This window comes from Rhinopithecus bieti, unplaced genomic scaffold (assembly GCF_001698545.2).
Source record: "Rhinopithecus bieti isolate Rb0 unplaced genomic scaffold, ASM169854v2 scaffold_13689, whole genome shotgun sequence".
Classification (NCBI taxonomy): Eukaryota; Metazoa; Chordata; class Mammalia; order Primates; family Cercopithecidae; genus Rhinopithecus; species Rhinopithecus bieti.
In genome coordinates, this window is record NW_016808044.1 from 1,295,482 (window position 1) to 1,316,957 (window position 21,476).

General features: G+C 39.1%; 1 protein-coding gene across 1 annotated transcript in view; it reads right to left on the reverse strand.

Annotated features, from left to right (window-relative positions):
- ZMAT4 (zinc finger matrin-type 4) overlaps nucleotides 1-21,476 on the reverse strand; it is a 380,154-nt gene that overhangs the window by 238,085 nt on the left and 120,593 nt on the right. Inside the window, exon 3 of the mRNA XM_017885308.1 lies at nucleotides 198-287. Within this exon, the coding sequence (XP_017740797.1) occupies nucleotides 198-287 (90 nt within the window). The remainder of the gene's footprint in view (nucleotides 1-197; nucleotides 288-21,476) is intronic.

A 21,476-nucleotide genomic window follows, 5' to 3' on the forward strand; every position in this document is an offset into this window, starting at 1 on the left:
AAAAAAAAAAAAAAAAAAAAAAAAAAAAAAAAAAAAAAACTCTTCATATATTATAATATCTGTAATATGTAATGAGAACTATTTCTACTCACTCAGCTTTTCTACGAATCTGGACTAGACTACAATTCCTACACCTGCAAAGTTCTCAGTACACAGAACAAATCATCTGAGGATATCACATGGCACCAGATACTCACATTTTCTGACCGGAGCCTCTTGGCAGGACACCCTCCATCCCTGGGGTGAAGCATGTAATACAGTCGGACTTTGCTTGCATGTTTTCGACTCTGAGAAGGAAAAGCAGAAGCAGATACTGTAAAAGAGAAGCCATTTCAAATCCTTTGAAACCTAGCCTGTGCCCACAAATGCAAAAAGAAATGTATTTTCAGTAGAAGACACTTCTGCATACTCCTGTGAGGGATGTAGGATGTAGTTTCAGATAGGTTAAGTGGCTTGCCCCAAGTTGTAAAGCCAGTGTAATTTCAAGATGAGAAAACACAGTAATGAAGAAGGTGAGGCATTGAAATCATTTAGCCTAGGGTGGATAATATACTATATTTAATTTTCCTCAAAAATAAAAACAAATAAGCAAAGGAAATAACATGAGGATCAATTGTGTTGAGAAGAGGCACAGTGATCTCTCTCACTACTGCTGCCCTACCCTCAGGGTCTGGGGACAATGCCTCTCTGGGAGCCTGGTACACCTCACCCCCAATAGAAGCCTTTTCTCACGGCTCTCCCACACACAGGCTTCATTGGTAAGCTATCAAAAGGGATGGGATTCTCTAAGTCAGATATCATTAGCAAACTAAAGACAATTGTATGTCAGTCTGCGGACTGACCACAGCCTAAGCTACCTGCCAGCAGATGATGCAGTTGAGCAAATAGAGACCCGTGTTCTTTGGAATTAGCAGGATTGTTGATTTCTGGCTATACTGACTGGTCCATGCCCAGCATGGAGAAACTGATGCTTTCTTTGTTCCCTATTTCCTCTACTTTGCTCAACGGAGAGTTTCATCCCGGATTCCCATCACGTTTAAAGAATACAGCAGTTCTAACTTCAAGTTTCTACCTGAGGCAGGATGGAAGTGTGAAAAGAACACTAACAGTCATCAGACATTCAGAATCTGGGTTCCAGCTCTACCACTTCCTAGCTGTCTGATATTAGGCCAGTCTCTTATTGGAATGTGTTTATATCAAAATAAGTCTCATTTTCTCCATGTACAAAATGAATACCACAATATTTGCTAGAGTGTCGTAAGAATCAAATGAGACATTGCACATGAAAAATTGCAATGTGTGTAATATTAAACATTTCTCGCTGTTGACTGCATCGCCTCTCGAATCTGTTGTTCCCTAATTCCAATACCCCTTCCTTTTCCTTTACTCAGAGGTTACTTCCTTCTTTTCCAGGCTTTTGTTCCACTATGACTTTATTTACAGTTGCATCCTAGCCCATCTCCTGGATGTTGGTTTACTTTTGTGAATCAGCCACGAAGGCAAAGTGATGTTCAGAGAACACACAGCAGGTTGCACCTTGTTTACAGGATAAATTGTAAATCCTTCCTGTCCATTTTCTTCATTCATCACTTTCTTAAATCCTGTATTCTGCCTGGAGCAAGAAGACCATGCTTTTAGACAATTCCTGAACACTTTTAAGGCCTTTAAATGAGTTTAAAAGTGACAATGAAACATGAAAAATTTTTACAGATGTGTAAAAGTACTGAAATGTGACTTGGAAATATATTGTTAACACTTACAGCACCATTTCTAGGTTACATAGTAGGTTTTAATCAAAGGTCATCTGGAGGTTTTTTTTTTTTTTCTTTGTCTAGATTTCTTAAGAGAGACATGTAGATGAGTCAATATTATTATGTGGCTTCTACATGTTTTTGAAAATGACCGTGCAGGCTTATATTTTTCTCTTTGCAAATAAATTTGCAGCTTACTAACATCTGTACCTATTTTCTGCCATTTTGCTGAGGTTATTTTAGAGGTAAGGAAGGAGTCATCTTTATATTGGGACTACTACTGCAGTCAAAAGAATAAAAAGGAACATCTAAACTGCAAGATGCTGACTGTGGACAGAGCCTGAGCTGGTGAAAAAGCACACAGATGATAATGGGTGGAAAAACAAGTGGGAACAATGTGAGCTCAAACGTGGCTAAAGTGGATTTTCCATTTTGCATTTGTTACCATAGAAGAGCTTCTTTTCACATTCCCTGCATTATCCACCTCCTAAAGCTCTGGATTTCCAGAGAATGAAATTATGGCAAAACTGGAAATCTCATCACGTGGCCTGGTTTGTGGCTGTTTTGTCGTTTTTCTTTCTCCCCCGCTCTTAATCTAAAGTATTCCATTTCTTTTCAAAAGACCTTCTAGTACAGGCAGAGTTCACTGAGTTGTTTCATTACACTTAGACAAACTAGTTGAACCATTAGGAAAATAAATGCCAAGCTCTGATATGAAGCTGTTAGTGATGTGAGATGTTGGGATTTGAGGCTTATTAGTGATTTTGATCAGTACAGGCCTGTTTTCCTCCCTCAGGCCCTCCCCCCACCCCCAGTTTTGGCGGGAGAAGGAATGGCTACACCGCAAGCAGTGCCCTTGCCTATGGTTTACGGTGAGGGAAATCAGAGCTTTGGCAAATACCACCTGATTCTGGAATGATGGCGGAGGCATCCTCCCTCGTTCATCATTTAGCAGCATTCCTTTGGCCTGGGCACCTTTTTTCCCTCTCTTTGCTTTCCCCAGGGTGCCTGGACCAGATCCAATGCCTTCCCTGCCCACAACTTCCAGCAGGAAGTGAAAATCTGCAGACTTCTCAGGGGGAGGAGTGTGGAGTCACATTCCGGATTAGCCTGACTCAAATCCAAAGCTGCTTCCAAATTACGTTGGTTGACAAAGGGAAAGAGGTTCCCTGCAGATCCTTCCTGGGGTTTCTACAGCTTGCCCTGCCTCCAACCTAGGCCTGTGGCACCTGAGGATGGAGACCTGCCAGGAAGCCCCCTCCTTCCTTCCTCCTTCCCTCCCTCCCTGCCTCCCTCCCTCCCTTTCTTCCTCCCTTTCTTTCTCTCTCTCCCTCTCTTTTTTTTTTTTTTTTTTTTTTTTTTGTGACAGTCTCATTCTGCTCACTCTGTCACCCAGGCTGGAGTGCAATGGCACAATCTCAGCTCACTGCAACCTCCACCTCCCAGGTTCAAGCGATTCCCCTGCCTCAGCCTCCCTGGTAGCTGGGATTATAGGAGTGCGCCACCATGCCTAGGTAGTTTTTCTATTTTTAGTAGAGACGAGGTTTCACCATGTTGGCCAGGCTGGTCTGTAACTCCTGGCCTCAGGTGAGCTGCCCACCTCAGCCACCCTTTCCTTTCTTCCCGGCTTTCTCACCTCTCTCTCTAGATGAGGCTCTCTGAGACACAGTGTCTTCCTCTAACTGGCTCCTTTCTACCCCGTACCTACTGGAAATTCTTTGGGATTTGGCACAGTAATCTCACTCCTTTCAATTTATTCTAAAAAACAAACAAATGAACAAAAACTTTCCTAAAACAAGAAAGTTAAAATAATTGAAACAAAGATGTCCATTGCAGCATTACCTAAATAGGAACAAAAAATTAGTGAGACAACTGCAGATTTAACAACAGAAGGCTGGATAAAGCAGCCGTGGCATGCCCTATGTTAAACGGAGAATTGGGGGTGAGGGAACCTTTACATATATATATACACACACACACATATACACACACACACTCACATATATATATATAAAGGTTTTTAAATGCATGTTATATATATACATATATATGTACATACATATATAATGAATATTGAAAGAAAAATGCTAAACTCAAAACTGCACAGATACTATGACTACAATTACATAAAAGTGCATAAGTAGATAACACAGGTAGAAAAGAAAAAGAAAAAAAAACATGATTTCTTAGGATACGTGGAGTATGATTGGCTTTCATTTTTTATTTTTATAACAAATTTGCCAATAACATAAATATAATAATAATAATTTTGCAATGTTTAAGCCATTTTGATTTTGATTTATGTACACTTTTACCCACAATTATTGTAATTAGTAAAAGCATCACTGATCAGAAATGTTATTAACATATACTGCTATAATTGACCACATTTCCATCTACCCTTGTTAATGTCTTATTAACATTCAAAATGCATTTTTGTTTCATTGGAGGACTTGGTATTAGATGAGCCTTCTTAACCCAAGAGCAATACATGCTACTTCCAATTTTAAAACTTGTTTTTAGTACATACAAATGCCAGGGTACATAAGTGTCACTTTCACTTTCTGTGTATAAATAGAGACTGGAGGATGGGGAGGCCTAAGCTATACACACAACTACACTGCGAAGGGCTAGAGGAAAAGACACATCTGAAACTGGCTCTTACATCATCCAAATAAACACAAGCAACAACACATCCTTATTACTTTTTCCAAGGTTTATTAGTACCAAAATTTCCACTGCTCTTAAGAGTCTGAAAAGACAGGAAAACTGCCAAGTGAAAAGAACTTCAAGGAGAAAAAAATACCCACATGTTAAATGTATATATTACAGAGTTTCAGGAGAAAAAAAAGAACCATTACATTAAGGGAAAAGACATGAAAAAGAAATAACAATCTCTTCCAATCGCACTGAGAGTCAATCCCAGGCTCTTTTTTGCATTAATATTTGCATTTTGAGCAAAAGTCATTGCTTTCATTCAAAACACATCAACTTTAAGCTTCCCAGATCGACCAGAAATTACCAACTCTTCCATTTTAATTAAAGCCTTTGCCCCCGATCCTAGGCATTGTGCAGGGACAGACCTATCTGAAGATTAGTTTCTTTTGCTGAAACAATCTCTTGGCACTCAAGGAAATAGTCTAAAATGGAAATTCAGGCCAGCCTTCTCTTTGGGGGAATAAAGAACAAGACAAACCTCTATTTCAGATGTATTGCTGTGAAAGAAGGAGGCGAAACACATAGAAATAGAATGGCTTTTTGCCTCATCTAAATAACCATCTTCCATTATCATGCATGCCTCAAAAAAATTCACAACTCAAATTTGCTTCCGGCAGGGCTACTGATTTCTGGTATCATAAAATGTGGCAATAACAAAGCAACCTTATATTTGCATAATGCTTCAGGCAGTCTTTACAGTCCTTCCAGGATCATCATCTCATTTCATCCCGGAATCACAGTTGTGAGGCTGGCAGGAGAGGTGCTATCTCAAATAAACTTAAAGATCCATTTCTGATTTCCTAGATAAGTCTTCCACCATCTTATTTCATCAGAGGGATCTAATTATACCTCTTCTAGCAACCAGCTAAAATAAGCCAAGGACCTCAATAAAACAGGAAAACCTGGAACAAAAATTGATTCTCACATGCCACCACATTTGACGTCATTCCGGGGAGAAGAGGAGCCAATAGGGAAAGGACAGCAAACACCAAACGTCTAGCACACTGGGATTCCTGCAAAACAACCACTGATGCAAGATGAGGGACTCCATCACACAGGATGAAATGAAAGGGAATCCTAGCAGAACCCCAGGGAGCATCCCTTCACTGAGGGCCCCAGGGATGAGCCCTGGAAAAGGTGCAGCATGGCCTCACTAGGAGGCAGGGTTAAATGCAGAGAAGCCAAATAGAAAACCACAAGTGTTGGGGATTCCCTCTAATGAATGGAACTCTTTTCCAAATGGATGTATCTTCCCTTATTTGCCAGGGGAAGAACACTGGGCACAGAAACTCCCTGTACCTGGAGTGAAAGATGGGTGAACTAAAACTCTAGGAAGAGAAAACTGGTCCCTAAAGGAAGGCTTCACCAACACAGGGAAGGAAGAAGTCAAACTCCTCTGCTGGAAGATCCCGCGGTTCCAGGTCCGAGGCCTCCTGCCCAGGCCACTGGGCTACTGAAATAGTGCTAAAATCAGATCAGAAGATCCTAAAAGGATTTAGGCAGACGATGGAAAGATCCAAGGCCAACCACACATAGCAGGGACACATGGCTGGTCTTAATAACCTTCTGCTCTGCCAAAGATTAGTGGCATCTATAAAAAAACTGTGAAAAAAATATGAAAGAAGACTTTTGAGAAACTCTCAAGGAAATTAAGCAATTGTTTGCAAAATATTTACTACAATAAGTAGAAGTTTTGAATGGCATATGTTTTTTCTCATTTAATTCAAGAAAATATCAACAGGGTAAAAGCTGAAAGATGAGATAAGACAACAGATTGAGATAAGGTATTAGGGTCTGAGTTAATACAGAGTGGAAATTTAAAACATCATAGCTTAATTTTGAAGGTCTTTCAGTTTAATAGCAAAATCAACACGGCAGATCTATGTAGAAGTCAAGATAGAGCAATTTCTAGAACGCTTAGAATAAAAAGTAAAACAAGAAAAAAAGAAATTAAAGATCTTATACATGAAAAACCAGAACAAATGTAATATGGCTTTAATGGCAGAATAAACAAATACATGGAATATAATAGAAAGTCCCAAAATAGATTCAGTAATTTGGGACCGAAAGAAAACTAAGAAAATATATTTAACCTTGTGATGGGAAAGTTTTCTAAGCAAAGAAAGAAAAAAAAGGAAGACTGATGGACCTGGCTCCAAAAAAATAAGTGTTTTCAATCTGAAATACCTATATATCAGAAACAACCCACAAAGTAGGAAAAATATTTGCAGCACGTAAAAGAAAATGGCTTACTATCTTTGAGATCAAAAGTGTCCTCACAAATTTACTCAGAAAGAAACATTAAGATAGACAAAGGATAGAAACAGGAATTTAGAAATACTAATAGTTAAAAGACTTACAAAAAGAAATTCATCCAAATGCTACCTTAAACTGTTTAATTTAAAAAATGTGTTTCTTTCACCCATCAAATTGGCAAGGATTTACAAAATATGCATATCCATATTGGTTGAAGATGCAGAAAAAGCTAGCACTTGTGTACATAGATAGATAATAGGCATGTAAATTGATACAAGCTTCCTGGATGGAAATTTTGCAATATATATCCAAAGCAAAAACTTGTTTAATTCAACAATCCTACTTCTTTGAATGTATTCTAAGGAAACAATCGGAGACATGTATTGCCATTTATTTATAATAGTAAACATGGGAAAATAAGTTAAATGCCCTAAAACAAGAGGGATAAATATTATAATATATCCATATAATAGATACCAAAGAGCCACTGGCAAACATAATAATAATATTCAATGACATAAATATAAATGTATAAATTTTAAAAGGCAGTTTCTAATCAGAATGTACATTTTTAAACAAAAATGTGTATGCATCTGTATGCATATACAAGGCAAAGATCTAGGAAGAAACATACAAAAGGATTAGCATTGTTTATATGGATTATGAGTGATTTTAAGTGTTCTTATTAATGTATTTTTGAAATTTTAGATTACTTAGAAGACCAAATCATTCCAATAATCAGAAGGAAAAATCATCATTTTAAAGATTCATTCTAATACTGATGATTTATCATTCTAATAGAGGAAAACATGTCCCAGAAAGACCAAGAGATTTTCTCAAGATCCCACAACTTACAAGTTTTCAGCAAACAGGGATTATATCTGTTGGTTTCACTGTTGTATCCTCAAAATCTATCACAATGCCTGACACATGGCTGGTGCTCAATAAAGATTTGTCATTTCAGTGATTCAACATGTGAAGGAAAGAATAAGTCAACCTCAGAACAAGAACCCAAGACCCTTGAAGAATTAAGACCATTGTGTAAAAGTGTTGTGTACATTTGAAATATGCTGTTACAGATCCCTTTGCATTCAAAAAATGAAATTGAAAGCCTCACAGATCTACTTCCATCTCTAAACTCCATGGCTGCAGTACAGCTCAGAGAGGGGCAAGGGAGCCCGCAGACCAGAGACAGTCCTAAGTGGCAGTGCCCACAGGCATTTGACAGAGTGCACGGTGGAGGAAACCTCTCAGTAGATGAGTTGATGGACTGCAGTTGAAGCATAAGCTCTGAAGAAACTGAAGGTTTCCTGCAACTAGTGCAAAAGAGGAGATTCAGAGTAGCAGTTGTCTTGCTGCAGAGTCCACAGCTCAAACGGAGGCAGTGTGTTGAGGAAGAGAGGTTTGGAACAAGGCAGCGTTAACTCCTCTACTGTTTCCAAGAATCAGGGATCCACTAGATACTAGCTCGGTAAAGTGTCCTTTAACCTGTGGTCAGATATATAGGCTTCTGTGGCTGAAGGTGTCATGACTTAGCTTTTAATTATAGGATCATGGACGTTTGTTTTATTCTGGACTGAATTGTGTTGCAACCCTAATCCCCAATGTGACTGTATCTGGAAGCAGGGTCTGTCAGGAAGTAATTAAGGTTAGGTGAAGTCACAAGGGTGGGGCCCCAACTGATAGGACTGGTGTCTTTATATGAAAGGGAAGAGACACCAGAGATTGTGCTCGCTTGCGCTCTCTGTCCATGTGCACAGGGAAAAGGCCATGTGAGGATACAGCAAGAAGGCAGCTGTCTACATGCCAGGAGAGAGCCCTCGCCAGAAACCAACTCTACTGGCACCTTGATCATGGACTTCTAGCCTCCAAAACAGCAACAAAATAAATGTGTGTTGGTTAAGCCCCCAAATCTGGTATCTTGTTATGACACAGCCTAGGCTGACTAATGTATATGCCATCCATCTACACTTGATGTTCTCCTGGGGTCTTTCTTCTTCTACACAACAATCAGTTCAATTTCCAAAAGCAAAAAAAGGTAGTCTCAATGTTTCTAGAATTAGGTCACTTCGTTTCTTCCAAAATATGTTTAAAATAGTATTTAAAATGAAGAAAACTTATCATAAAAGTATTAGGAAAAGCCAATTTTGCTGGAGAAAAAATCATGTACAGTGGGATATGCAGTGCCCGTGATTGTGGAAGCATGTTTGTAATCATCTATGTGGCTGTCTGCCTACACAAGTGACTACACTGATGCATTACAATTTTAAATAAAAGTCCTGCAACTCAAAAAATTAAATTCCCACCAAAGCCTGGAGGAACAGTTTTCTGTGGTGTTCAGTACAGAGCTAAATATGTCTCCATGATGTCTGTGCATTTTAAACAGAGTCACACGAGAAATAAAAGAACACGGGCTCATCTAGGCCTCTATTTGCTGTTTTGGGGGAAAAGTGCTATTTCCCCAGAAAGTCCTTGAAGAGAAGTTAAAGTTAGGGATAAGGGAAAACATAAAGCCAGTGTGATCAGTGATTAAAGTCAGAGAAGACTGGGTAATGTGAGGTAACAAAGCTATCAAATCCTTCTGAAATATGGAATCTTAAACAACATGAGCCAATCCTGGGCTGCAGTTTACAACATCTCGGGTTTCTTCTGTAAAATTTGTGGCTGGACTAAGAAAAATTATAGCACTTTATAAAAATAGCACTGTGTGGAGGCCAAAAATTAACCCCACCACTGGCAAGGGCAAAGACTAGTGTGATAGCCACTGATTTCTTTCTTTTTTTTTTTATAAAGTCGTGAGTTTATTGCACATGTAACAAAATGAACCTGACCTCCTGGGTCCAGCCTGCTGTACAATCACTGTTTGTTTTGGGTTTCCAGCTGATTCCATAACCACACTAAATACAACTAGTATTTCATTAAATACTTTTGATTTTGACATAAAATAGAACATTAGCGTACAACTTTCACAAAATAAATCAGCGATAAAAACAGTGGGAAGGATAACAAGGATAGCAGCAATATTTAAAAACAAGACATTACAAAATAAATTTAAAATACATGATAAAGTGGTTGAGAAACAAAATAAACAAATTTTTTAAATCCATACTATGTTTCGGGAAGGCTGCCATGCAGCACACACCCGGCTGCAGATGGGTGGGTGGAGGGGACATTTGCTCTGCAGAAAGCCTTTCCTGACATCTCATGTGAGGAAATCTCAGATTGGGTGAAGACCTAGTCTGAATTTGGACCATACAGCTGAACAAACTTAGGGGTCGAAATTTGATCTGGTGGAGGATTCTCTTTTCAGAACTTGAGAGAGCCCTTTTCCTGTCGCTCCAGCCCTCCCAAGCAGCCTCAGCTATTCCTACTGAAAGTACTGGAGGAGTGGTATTTGCTCTCTCCCTGAGTGTCCGCTGATGGCCACTGGTAAGGGTAAGTCAGGCCACTGAAGCATCTGGACAGAGGGGCGGGAGGCATGGCTGGATCTCCTGGGACCACCGAGAGGGGTGACACAGAGATCACACGTGAATGGATAGCCACCTATTTCGAGTGAGGTTTAGTCTGTGGGAAAAAACAAGGGGCAAGAGTCCCCACCCTTATGTGAATGACAAGGCAAGCAGAGCAGTCCCTCAGACAACCTCAATGAGGTCAACAGCTGCAACAAGGCTCCCTGGAACTCCCCCAACCTACTCTGATCACCTCATTATTCTGTACAACATTTTACATTAGATTCTCTTTTATCCTATTATTTTATACTTTGTAGCATGTACCATTAATTATTCTCAAACTGAACTCTGTTATTTTGAGTGAATCTTCCATTTCTCTTGATCCAACCCCATAACACACCTTTAAATATTCTGCACAGGGCTGTTCCTCTTTAAATACTTGTTAACTATTTAAGTAGCTAGGTAAGTCAGATTACAGAACACAAACAAATCTCCCTTTAAACAAAGTAATAATAGAAGAAAAAGTTGGATTAACTAAACAAATAAAATAGTAGAGTACTTGCTGAACAAAGGGATTCTCTATCTCTCAGCAAATTATATTTTAAAAGTCAAATTCCTAGGGCGCACTTAAAATGTGACTTTATTTTTGAAGATTTTTTATCCACATTATTTTCAAAAAATACATCTAGGAATACATAACATTTATAACCTGAAAAAAGTAATCAGTGAATTCTATAAAGAACATTTCTCAGTGTAAAATAATGTGCACAGAACAGTATATCTATCTCTCCCATCTCTATACTAATGTTGCTCTCCCCATCCTTGAGTCAGTTTTTTGCCCAGAAAATTACCCAGTGGAAGTGGGGCAGGACTGAAAATTCTCTCACCAATGCAGCTGGGGCCAGCAATAATATTGTAGAAAAATAGGTGAGTAGCTTTGTTTCACCTAATGACGGGAAAACAGAAATTTTTTCTTTTGAATCCCATCTTTCTGAGTCCCCAAACACAGTTGAGTACTCCAAAGCATGTTTGATTATTCCAGCAATATTTGTTTTATTTAATCCAGCTATACAGGCCTTAGAGGAAGCAGGTACATGCTGCCAGCTGCAATTCCATTATCACCTGCAGCTCAACCCCCACCTGCTTTTCAATTTTTCTGTTTGCCTACTCAAAGACCCAGATTTCAGTCTGTTTGCAGGTTGCTTTCAATTGATGGCAGGATTAAAGAAAAACAAGGAATTTCTGAAATACATAATCCATTATCTCTAGCTAGGTGGTTGAGTAGAAGATTTTTTGAGTTGCAGGACCTTTATTTTAAATTGTAATGCATCCTCTACTCAACCACCTGGCTAGAGAGGCTGGATTATGTATTTTGGAAATGTATTATCAGTATTTAATCAATACTAATATGGTTTGGCTGTGTCCCCACCCAAATCTCACCTTGAATTGTGACTCCCATAATTCCCACGTGTTGTGGGAGGGACCTGGTGGGAGATAATTGAATCGTGGTGCAGTTTCCCCCATACTGTTCTCATGGTAGTGAATAAGTCTCACAAGATCTGATTGTTTAATAAGGGGAAAGCTCTTTTGCTTGGCTTTCATTCTCTCTTGCCTGCCACCATGTAAGGTATGCTTTTGCCTTCTGCCATGATTGTGAGGCCTCCCCAGCCATGTAGAACCTCTTTTTCTTGATAAATTACCCAGTCTCAGGAATGTCTTTGTCAGCAGGGTGAAAACTGGACTAATGCAAGTACCCAGCACCCCCAGAAGCACCCAGAGCTCCATGTCATGCCTCTCCCTCAACTAGAGGGACCAGAGAGGAACCAGAGAGAAACACAGGCAGAGGTTTATGCTTCTAGAGGTGAGGGCACACAGAGCGCCCCATCCTCGGGACAGTTGAGAGGAGACTGCCAGAGGTCAGACTGCAAGAGTCCTTTCCTTTCCATTCTCTCTCAGTTTGATGCCTGGATCACCTATTCAGAATCACAGGGAGTTTTTTTAAAAGCCAGGTTTCTGACTGAGTCATAAGAATTACTAGGGATAGAGTTTTGGGCATTAGCTTTTTCACCAGCTCCCCCAGTGCTTCCTAAGAAAACGGATTTTAAAAAATCGCGGCTTTCTTTTCCTCTCCTTTTAACTCTCCCCTCTCTCCCTGGTGGCTGCCAATCCCAGATTGGCAGGAAAATAAACCAGACGGAGTGAGCTGTCTTCTGGCTTCAGCCGGATAGCACTTCAGTGAGAGGCAAAATCAGGGAGAAGCAGTCCCAAGGCCAACCTGCCGGCAACCTGGAAACAGTAGGCTGGGAGGTGCTGGGCGTGAAGGAAGCCAGTAGGCTGGGAGGTGCTGGGCGTGAAGGAAGTCAGTAGGCTGGGAGGTGCTGGGCGTGAAGGAAGCCCACTTTTGGCAGGGGCACTGCTCTAATGCCTTCCAGCTCTCAAGCTCTTCAACTGCCAGTTTTCATTTCTCGGAATCTTATCTTTCCCTCCCCTCCCAACTTTCCTTCTCCTCTTCCTAACCACCTTCGCAACCTTGCCCTTCAGCTATCCGACCACCCTACTGAAACTCAGTACAGACGCTCCTTGACTCACGATGGGATTTCTCCCCATAAGCCTGCGGTAAACTGAAATTGAAATGCATCAACTAAATCGAAATGCATTTGATACCCCTAACCTACCCGACACCACAGCTTAGCCTGGCCTACCTTACACATACTCAGAACACTTACATTAGCCTACAGCTGGCAAAAATCATCTACCAGAAAGCCTGTTTTATAATATACTGTCAACAATCTCATGTGAATTATTAAATACTGTACTGAAGTATGACTTCTACGGTAGGTGTATCGTTTTCTCATAAAGTCATACAATTGTTAAGTTGAAACATTGTAAGTGGGGGACTGTCTATACTTCCAGAAAGAACCACTATCTTTCCTTCTATATCAAATCCCTTGCTCAGTGTTCCTGTTTTAGTCCAGAGCACTGACATTCTTGTAGGCAACGGGCACAAAACCAAGAGACACAAAAATATTGGAATGTATGAACCAGGAATTTTAAATAAGAAAGATAAGTATATTTAAGAAGTTGAGAAGATATTACCAATATGAAGCAAAAACATGAAATAAAAAATATAAGGCAGACATATTAAGTAGCAGAAATATATGCCATGACCAAGTAAGATATATTGGTTTAATAGATGAAAACCCATTAACGTAACGTACCATATTTATAGAAGGAAAAACAAAAACTCTATGATCATCTCAATAGAGCCAGAAAAAGCTTTGAACAAAATCTAACACCCTCTCGTGACAAAAACATTCAACAACTAGGAATAGCAATGAAGTTTCCCAACCTGATAGGGCCATCTGTGAAAAACCCTAACAGCACGCTTCACAGAGGATCAGAAGCTTTCCTCCGAACAAGAGGAGCAAGACAAGAATATCCCCCCTTGCCACTTCCATTTGACATTGTAGCGGAGGTTCACAATAGGACAATTAAGTGACAAGTCATGGGGGTGAGGAGAGTGAGAGAAGCATCTAAACTTGAAAGAAGAAATAAAACTCTCTCTACCTGCAGATGATATAATCCTAACCGATCCACCAAAAATTAGAATTAATAAACTAGTTCAGCCAGGTTGCAAGATGCAAGATCAAAATACAAAAACCAATTGCATTTCTAAACACTAACAATTAACAATCTAAAATGAAATTAAACAACTTCATTTCCAATAGCATCAAAAGAAAAAAACAACTGCTTGGGAACAAGCTGATTCTAAAATTCATGTGGACTCAGATTAGCCAAAACAATCTTGCAATGAACAAAGTTGGAGAGCTCACACTCCCCAATTCAAAACTTACTGTAAAGCTACAGTAATCAAGACAGGGTGGTGCTGGCATAAAGATGGATATATAGATCAATGGAATAGAATTAAGAATTCATAAATACATTCTTCCATTGGTAGTTAATGGATTTTTGACAACCATGCCAGCACAATTCAACAAATAATGATGGGACAATTAAATAGATGCAAAACAGTGGAGTCGGACTCCTACCTCCTACCATATACAGAAGTTAACTCAAAATGTATTGTAGGCCTTGATGTAACAGCTAAAACTATAAAAGCCTTTGAATATTTGTGACCTTGAGTTAAACAATGTCTTCTTAGATGTGACACCAAAAGCACATGTGACAAAAAATATAAATAAATTGGATGTCATCACAGTTTTTTTAAATGTTGTGCGTCAAAGACACCGGTGACTCACGCCTGTAATCCCAGCACTTTGGGAGGCTGAGGTGGGTGGATCTCGAGGTCAGGAGTTTGAGACCAGCCTGGCCAATATGGTGAAAACCCGTCTGCACTAAAAATACAAAAACTAGCGGGGCATGGCGGCAGGCGCCGGTAGTCCCAGCTGCTTGGGAGGCTGAGGCAGGAGATTCTTTTGAACCCGGAAGGTGGAGGTTGCAGTGAGCCGAGATCATGCCACTGCACTCCAGCCTGGGCAACAGAGTGAGATTCTGTCTCCCAAAAAAGAAAAAAAAAAGAAAGAGAAAAGACAACACACAGAATGGGATATTTTCAAATCATGTATCTGTTGAGGGACTTTTATCACAAATACGTAAACAATTTTTTCAACTTAATAAGAACAAGACAAATATCTCAATTAAAATCATGGGCAAAGAACTTAGTTAAAGAAAACCAGAGCTGGACAGATGTTAAAGTGGTAAAGATAGATTTCATTCAAAATCTATTACAAGAAGGGAAGAAAGTATCCAGCATGGAACTGGGCTTGATTCCAAATGCAATCAGAACAAGTGGGGATTTACAGTCAAGGCGCGAGTTGTGAGGGTTGAGGAGAGGTATTGGTTCTCCGGAAGAGATATACAAATGGTCAATAAGTTGATGAAAAGATACTCACCATCATTGGTCATTGGTAAAATATTCACCATCATTGATCACTGGAAAAATAGGTCCAATGGAATATCACTTCACACATGCTAAGCTGGCTATCAAAAAGACAGACAATAACTAGTGTTCCCCAAGGAGGTGGAGAAATTGAGACCTTACAGACTCCTGGTGGGAATATAAAATGGTGTGACGTCTTTGGCAAACAGTTTGGCAGTTCCTGAAGAAGTGAGAGTTACCATATGACTCTGAAATTTCACTCATAGGTGTACGCTCATGAGAACTGAAAAATATATTCACACAAAAACTTGTACATAACTGTAGTAGCATTATTCATAATAATCAATATGTGGAAATAATTCATATATCCATCAACTGATGATGGATTTTAAAAATGCAGTATATCCTAAGATAAATATCATTCAGCTATAGAAAAGAATGAAACCCTGACACATGCTACAACATGGATGAGCCTTGAAACATTACACTAAGTGACAGAAGTCAGAAACAAGAGGCACATATTATATGATTCTACACATATGAAAATATCCAGAATAGGCCGGGTGTGGTGGCTCACGCCTGTAATCCCAGCACTTTGGGAGGCCAAGGCAGGCGGATCATGAGATCAAGAGATCAAGACCATTCTGGCCAACATGGTGAAACCCCATCTCTACTAAAAGTACAAAAATTAGCTGGGCGTGGTGATGCTCGCCTGTAGTCCCAGCTACTTGGGAGGCTGAGGCAGGAGAATTGCTTGAACCTGGGAGGCGGAAGTTGCAGTGAGCTGAGATCCCGCCACTGCACTCCAGTCTGGCGACAGAGCAAGACTCCATTTCAAAAAAAAAAAAAAAAAGCAAAGAAAATATCCAGAATAAGCAAATCTGCAGAGACTAAAAATAGATTAATGGTTGCTAGGGGCTTGGCAAAGGGGAGAATGGGCACAGAGTTTGTTTAATACTACTAATCCATGCTGCTAGTTTCGGGGTTTGGGGGGACGTGGTGTGAATGTTCTGGAAGCAGTGGTGGTGATCCATGCAAAACTACACCAAATAACCAACAATCACCAAACTATACGCTTAAAATGGTAAACTTTATAGTATTTATATCAAAATAAAGCTGTTATTTAAAAATTAAAATTATAAAACCACTATGAACAACTACATAAACATAATAGATACATATCTAGAAAACATGATAAAAAATCCCAGGAATAAAAAAGAACTTGAAAAAAAATCTCAAGTATTAAAGAAACTGAAGCCAGGCACAGTGGCTCATGCTTGTAATCCCAGCACTTTGGGAGGCCAAAGTGGGCAGATCACCTGAGATCAGGAGCTTCAGACCAGCCTGGCCAACATGGGAAAACCCCGTCTCTACTAAAAATACAAAAATGAGCTGAGTGTGGTGGCAGGTGCCTGTAATTCTAGCTACTTGGGAGGCTGAGGCAGGAGAATTTGCTTGAACCCGGAAGGCGGAGGTTGCAGTGAGCCAAGATGGTGCCACTGCACTCCAGGCTGGGCAACAAGAGCAAAACTCCATCTCAAAAAATAATAATAATTGAAATGATCACCAAGCACTTCCTCTCTTCTCTACCACCACTAACACCACCAACAATATTTTTTAGAGGTTCAAATGCCCAGATCATTTTATGAGGTTGATATGTCCATTGCTTTTAAATGTAGATGCTAAAACTATTAAGCAAAATTAACCAACTGAATACAATATTGTGTTTTTTTAAGTAATATATCACGATCAGTCATGGATTAATTAGTAGTGCAAACATAGCACAACATTAAAAAATCGCTATATTCACCACAATAATAGACTAACAGAAGAAAAAAATACATATCTAAATCAATGCAGAAAAATCACTTGACAAAATCCAGCACCTATTTATAATATTTTTAAAATTCAAGTAGCTAGGGAAAGATAGGGCTGTTCTTCTCTCCATACAGGCTGTATGAAAAATCTATAACAACCATTATACTTAATATGGAAATATTGATAGCATTCTTTTAAAGAGTAGAAACAAGAAAAATAAGAAAAACAAGAAAAATATTCACTACTGCTGCCGAATACAGCACTGGAGTTCCCTGCCAAGAAAGAAAGAGATCTAAGAATAGGAAGGGAAGAGCTAAAACTTATTGTTTGCAAATAATAACAAACATTTATCTAGAAAATTTGGCAGAATCCATAGACAGACCCTTAAAACTCACAGAGAGTTTCGTCAGTTTGATGGACATGAAGACACACTGCCCCAATCCCCACTCAATGGAGAACTCATTACACCTGCTCCTGGGATTTGACAGACTCCAGCCTTTTCAGGGATTCCCTGAGCTGCAGAGAGCTGCCTTGCCTAAGGTCAAATCCGTCCCAGGTTGTGATGATAAAAGTATATAAGTCAATAAATAACAAGAGAGGTGGCTTGCATAGACTGAGTTGAAAAGCACATTATGAACTTTTAACACTCTGCATTCTGAGGTTAAATAATATTTAACTTGTACAAGTACATACTGTATAGAGCCAGGATTTGAACCCAGGCTTTCTGACTTCAGAGACTGAAGTCTTAACTACAATGCTGGACTGCAGGATATGTTTTCCTAGCACCCTAAGATCACACATTGCAAATTGGTGCTTCTAAGCGTTTGCTGATTCTCACCCCGGTTCCTGGGATACACACATGCCTCCCTTTGATATACTAGACTCTGTATATGCAAACAGATCCTTCAATGTCTATTGCAAAACTGACCCCTCTCTGAAATCTCTGCCTATATCTCCAGAACACTAATTTCATCCTATACTGACCTCTCACAGCTCTCATTGTCTTGGCCACATAGTTTAGCCTTTTCTGACTTTTATGTCAGGAATTCATAAAATACAGACTAATAACTGCCCAGCTTATCTCACGGGGCTCCAAACCACAGCCCTTTGGCAAAGCACAATGCATGATGAATCTTCTATATTCTAACAAGGTACAATGTACTGTAGGTGTCCAAAAAATGCTCCTTGGTTTGAAATGATTACATCTAGTATATTAATTAGTCTCACTGTCTCAGACTGAAGTTAAAACAAAGGAAACAGAAGTGTCTGCCAAACTCAGTTCTGCTTGTCTTTCTCAAACACATGGTCAGGATTCTATAATTTCTTCCTGACCCTCATCATTCTTGACAATCTAATTTGATTCAGTCTCTTCACAAAAGTCAACCCACAGATAAATATGCACATATAAAGTTAGTCCAAAACTACTGAGAAGTGTTTAACCAGTGTAATCATGCATTCAGGCTGGACATTTTCTCATCCAGGGAAAATAATAATGTCTTCATCCTAACGTTATTGGGCACCACATTATGCAGTACCACACATAACCCTTTCCCTCCCGCCATCTGCTCTTAGCTAGATTTCAAAGAAGCCTGGCCCACTTTTCTTCACCTGCCGACTGATTTGCTGTTTCATAGGAATGTTACTAAGATTCTAAAAACTGGTTAACAAGGGTGGAAAATGATGACTATTATTATTATTTTTTTTTTAAGGAGAGAGGGTTTAGCTGCCTTCAGCTCCTCGACAGCCCACTGCAGTTGTTTCTGACTTTCATGACAAAACACAGCAGCCAAGGGGAGGCTGTGGCTGCTGATTCCTTTCTTCCTTGCTGAATTAGGAAGCCAGAAGAAATTAGTGCCTTAAACACAACCATCTGTTCTCTTCTGCACAGCCCTTTCTTCTGGACTTCAACAAGGGGGTGATGTGTTGATTCTAAGTCACATTTCAATCCAATTCCTGGTATTTCTAATCTTACTCCTCTCTGCTGAGAGGAAATTTACAAAATTGGGCCAAAGTGAGAAAAGAAATTGACTAATGTTTGAGTCCTATTAATATTCGTAGCTTTTTTTAAACACCAGATTAAACCAATTCTACCAAAAAAAGAAAAACAAACTACGCTATATTTCAGATATGAGAAAAGTTGAATGGTCCTGAATTATAGAAGGTAAATAGCACACAGAAGTACATGACATTCATTCATTCATTCATTCTTCAAACCTCTGATGCCTACCATATACAGACAAAGGTCAAAATATACCAGCTGAAATAATCTGGAATGTGAAGCATTTTGGTTGAGTTATTGCTACCAAAACAAAGAACAGCCAGCATGCACGTTCTGGTTATTCTCTTGTGAAATCTCAGCATCTCCTTCTGTGAACATCCACTCATTTACCATCCTCATTCAGTCCTTGTGCCTCCCAACTTACTGGTCAGAATTCACACAGCCACTTTCTTCAGTGTGACATCTTCTTTTGGCTTAGTATGTCTAATGAAATTCCCCTTCCTCAAGAATTCTGTACCCTAGGATAGATGGGAACAAACAGGCTGTGCTAACAGAAGAAAACTGGGATTGCATTTCACTGAAGGCTGTTCTAGGTCCACAAAGAGTAACTAGAATGTAATTTTGGATTCAGTTAACAAGATTAAAACAGAACAGACAGAGTCTGTCTCTGAATATAAAGATAGGTAACATTCCAAAACTGGTTTCACAAGAGAAGTTTTTTCAATAAACACCAAGAGTGGTACATAAATTAATTGTAAAACGCTGAGTAATATGTTTCCTTAACTATAAAATGTAAAGGTAGAACATGAGAATTTCAAATGTCCGGATCAATTTTAACACTCCATATTCATTATATGGAGACTTTGAAATGCCATCCCAAATTTATAGCACTAAATGCTTATAATAGAAAAGAAGAAAGATCTGAAATCAATGACCTCAGCCTCACCTTATAAAACTAGAAAAAGAACAGTATGGCAGTCTTCTTTTATAGAATAGGTTCCAAGACCTATAGTGGGTGCCTGAAACCACAGATAGTGCCAATCCTGATCGCTGTCAATCAGAACATGTTTCCGTCCATGTCATCCATCAATAAACTTAATGCCTTTCCATCTTAGCTAAGCACTTATCACACACTGTGGTCATAACTTTTGCAGTTTGAAATGCAACAGCATAAATAACACAAACTTTTTTTTCTTCACAATTTCATGGATGGAAGATTTATTCTTACTGTAAATCTTAGCAACCTCAGCATACTTTCTTTTCCTATTAAGTTGAGAACTTTCATGTTTTCACTTAGAGGAAACACTTTACAGCTTCTCTTTGGCATATTTGAGTTGCCAGCACCACTACATTTGTGCTTTGGAGCCATTATTAAGTCAAGTAAGGGTGACTGGGACACAAGCCTGGCGATGCCTCATCGGTGGATCTGACAGACCAGTGGATCTGACAACCCGCGAGGTCCACAGGTGTGACTCACAGGAAGGGAGCACCCACAGTGCAGAGACACTGGGCAAAGGGCGAATTCACAGCCAGGGCGGGATGAAACTGGATGGTATGAGGTTTCATGCGCTGCTCAGGACAGAATACAACCTAAACCTTAGGAATTGTTCATTTCTGAAATTTTATATGTAATGTTTTCAGACCATGGTTGGCTGTGGTTAATTGAAACTGTGGAAAGCAAAACCATGGATAAAGAGGACTACTGTAAATTAATCCTCATGAAAGCAGAAGAAAGGAAGAAATATAAGTATTAGAGAGGAAATCAAGAAAACAAAAATAGAAATACAACAGAGAAAATCAATGAAAGCAAAACCCGGTTCCCTGAGATCAGTAAAATTGATAAATCTCTAGTCAGACCAATGGGGAAACAAATAGAGAGAAGACACTAATCATGAATATCAGAAATGAGAGATAAAAAAAACATGATTCCTTCTACATATATTAAAGTAATAATCAGGTAATATTATAAATGACTCTGCCAATTAATTGTACAACTTAGATGAAATGAGCAAATTGCTTGAAAAAACAAACTACCAAAGCTTACTTAAAAATAAATAGAAAACCTGAATAGATTATTTATTAAAGAAATTAAATTTGTGGTTAAAATCTTTTCACAAAGGAAACATCACACTTGGATGGTTTCACTAAGAAATTCTACCAAACATTTAAAAAAAAAAAAAAAAAAAAAACCAATTGTACACCAATTCTTCCCAAAATTGAAAAGAGGGAATTCTTTCCAACTCATTCTGATGCCAGTATTATTCTGATATCAAAACAAGGACATTACAAGGGAAAAAAAAACCACACAAACAGATATTATTCATGAACATAGATATAAGAATTCTTAACAAATTTTAGCAAATCAAATCTATGGACATATACAACAAATAGTACATTTGTCCCAGGAATGCAAGGTAGATTTAACATTTAAAAATCAATTGATAGAATTTATCATAGCTACAGAGAGAGAGAGAGAAAGGGAGGGAGGGAGGGAGAGAACGAGGGAGGGAGAGAAGGAAGGAAGAAGAACAGAAGGGAATGGAAGGAAAGGGAAGGGAAGGGAAGGGAAGAAGGGAAGGGAAGGG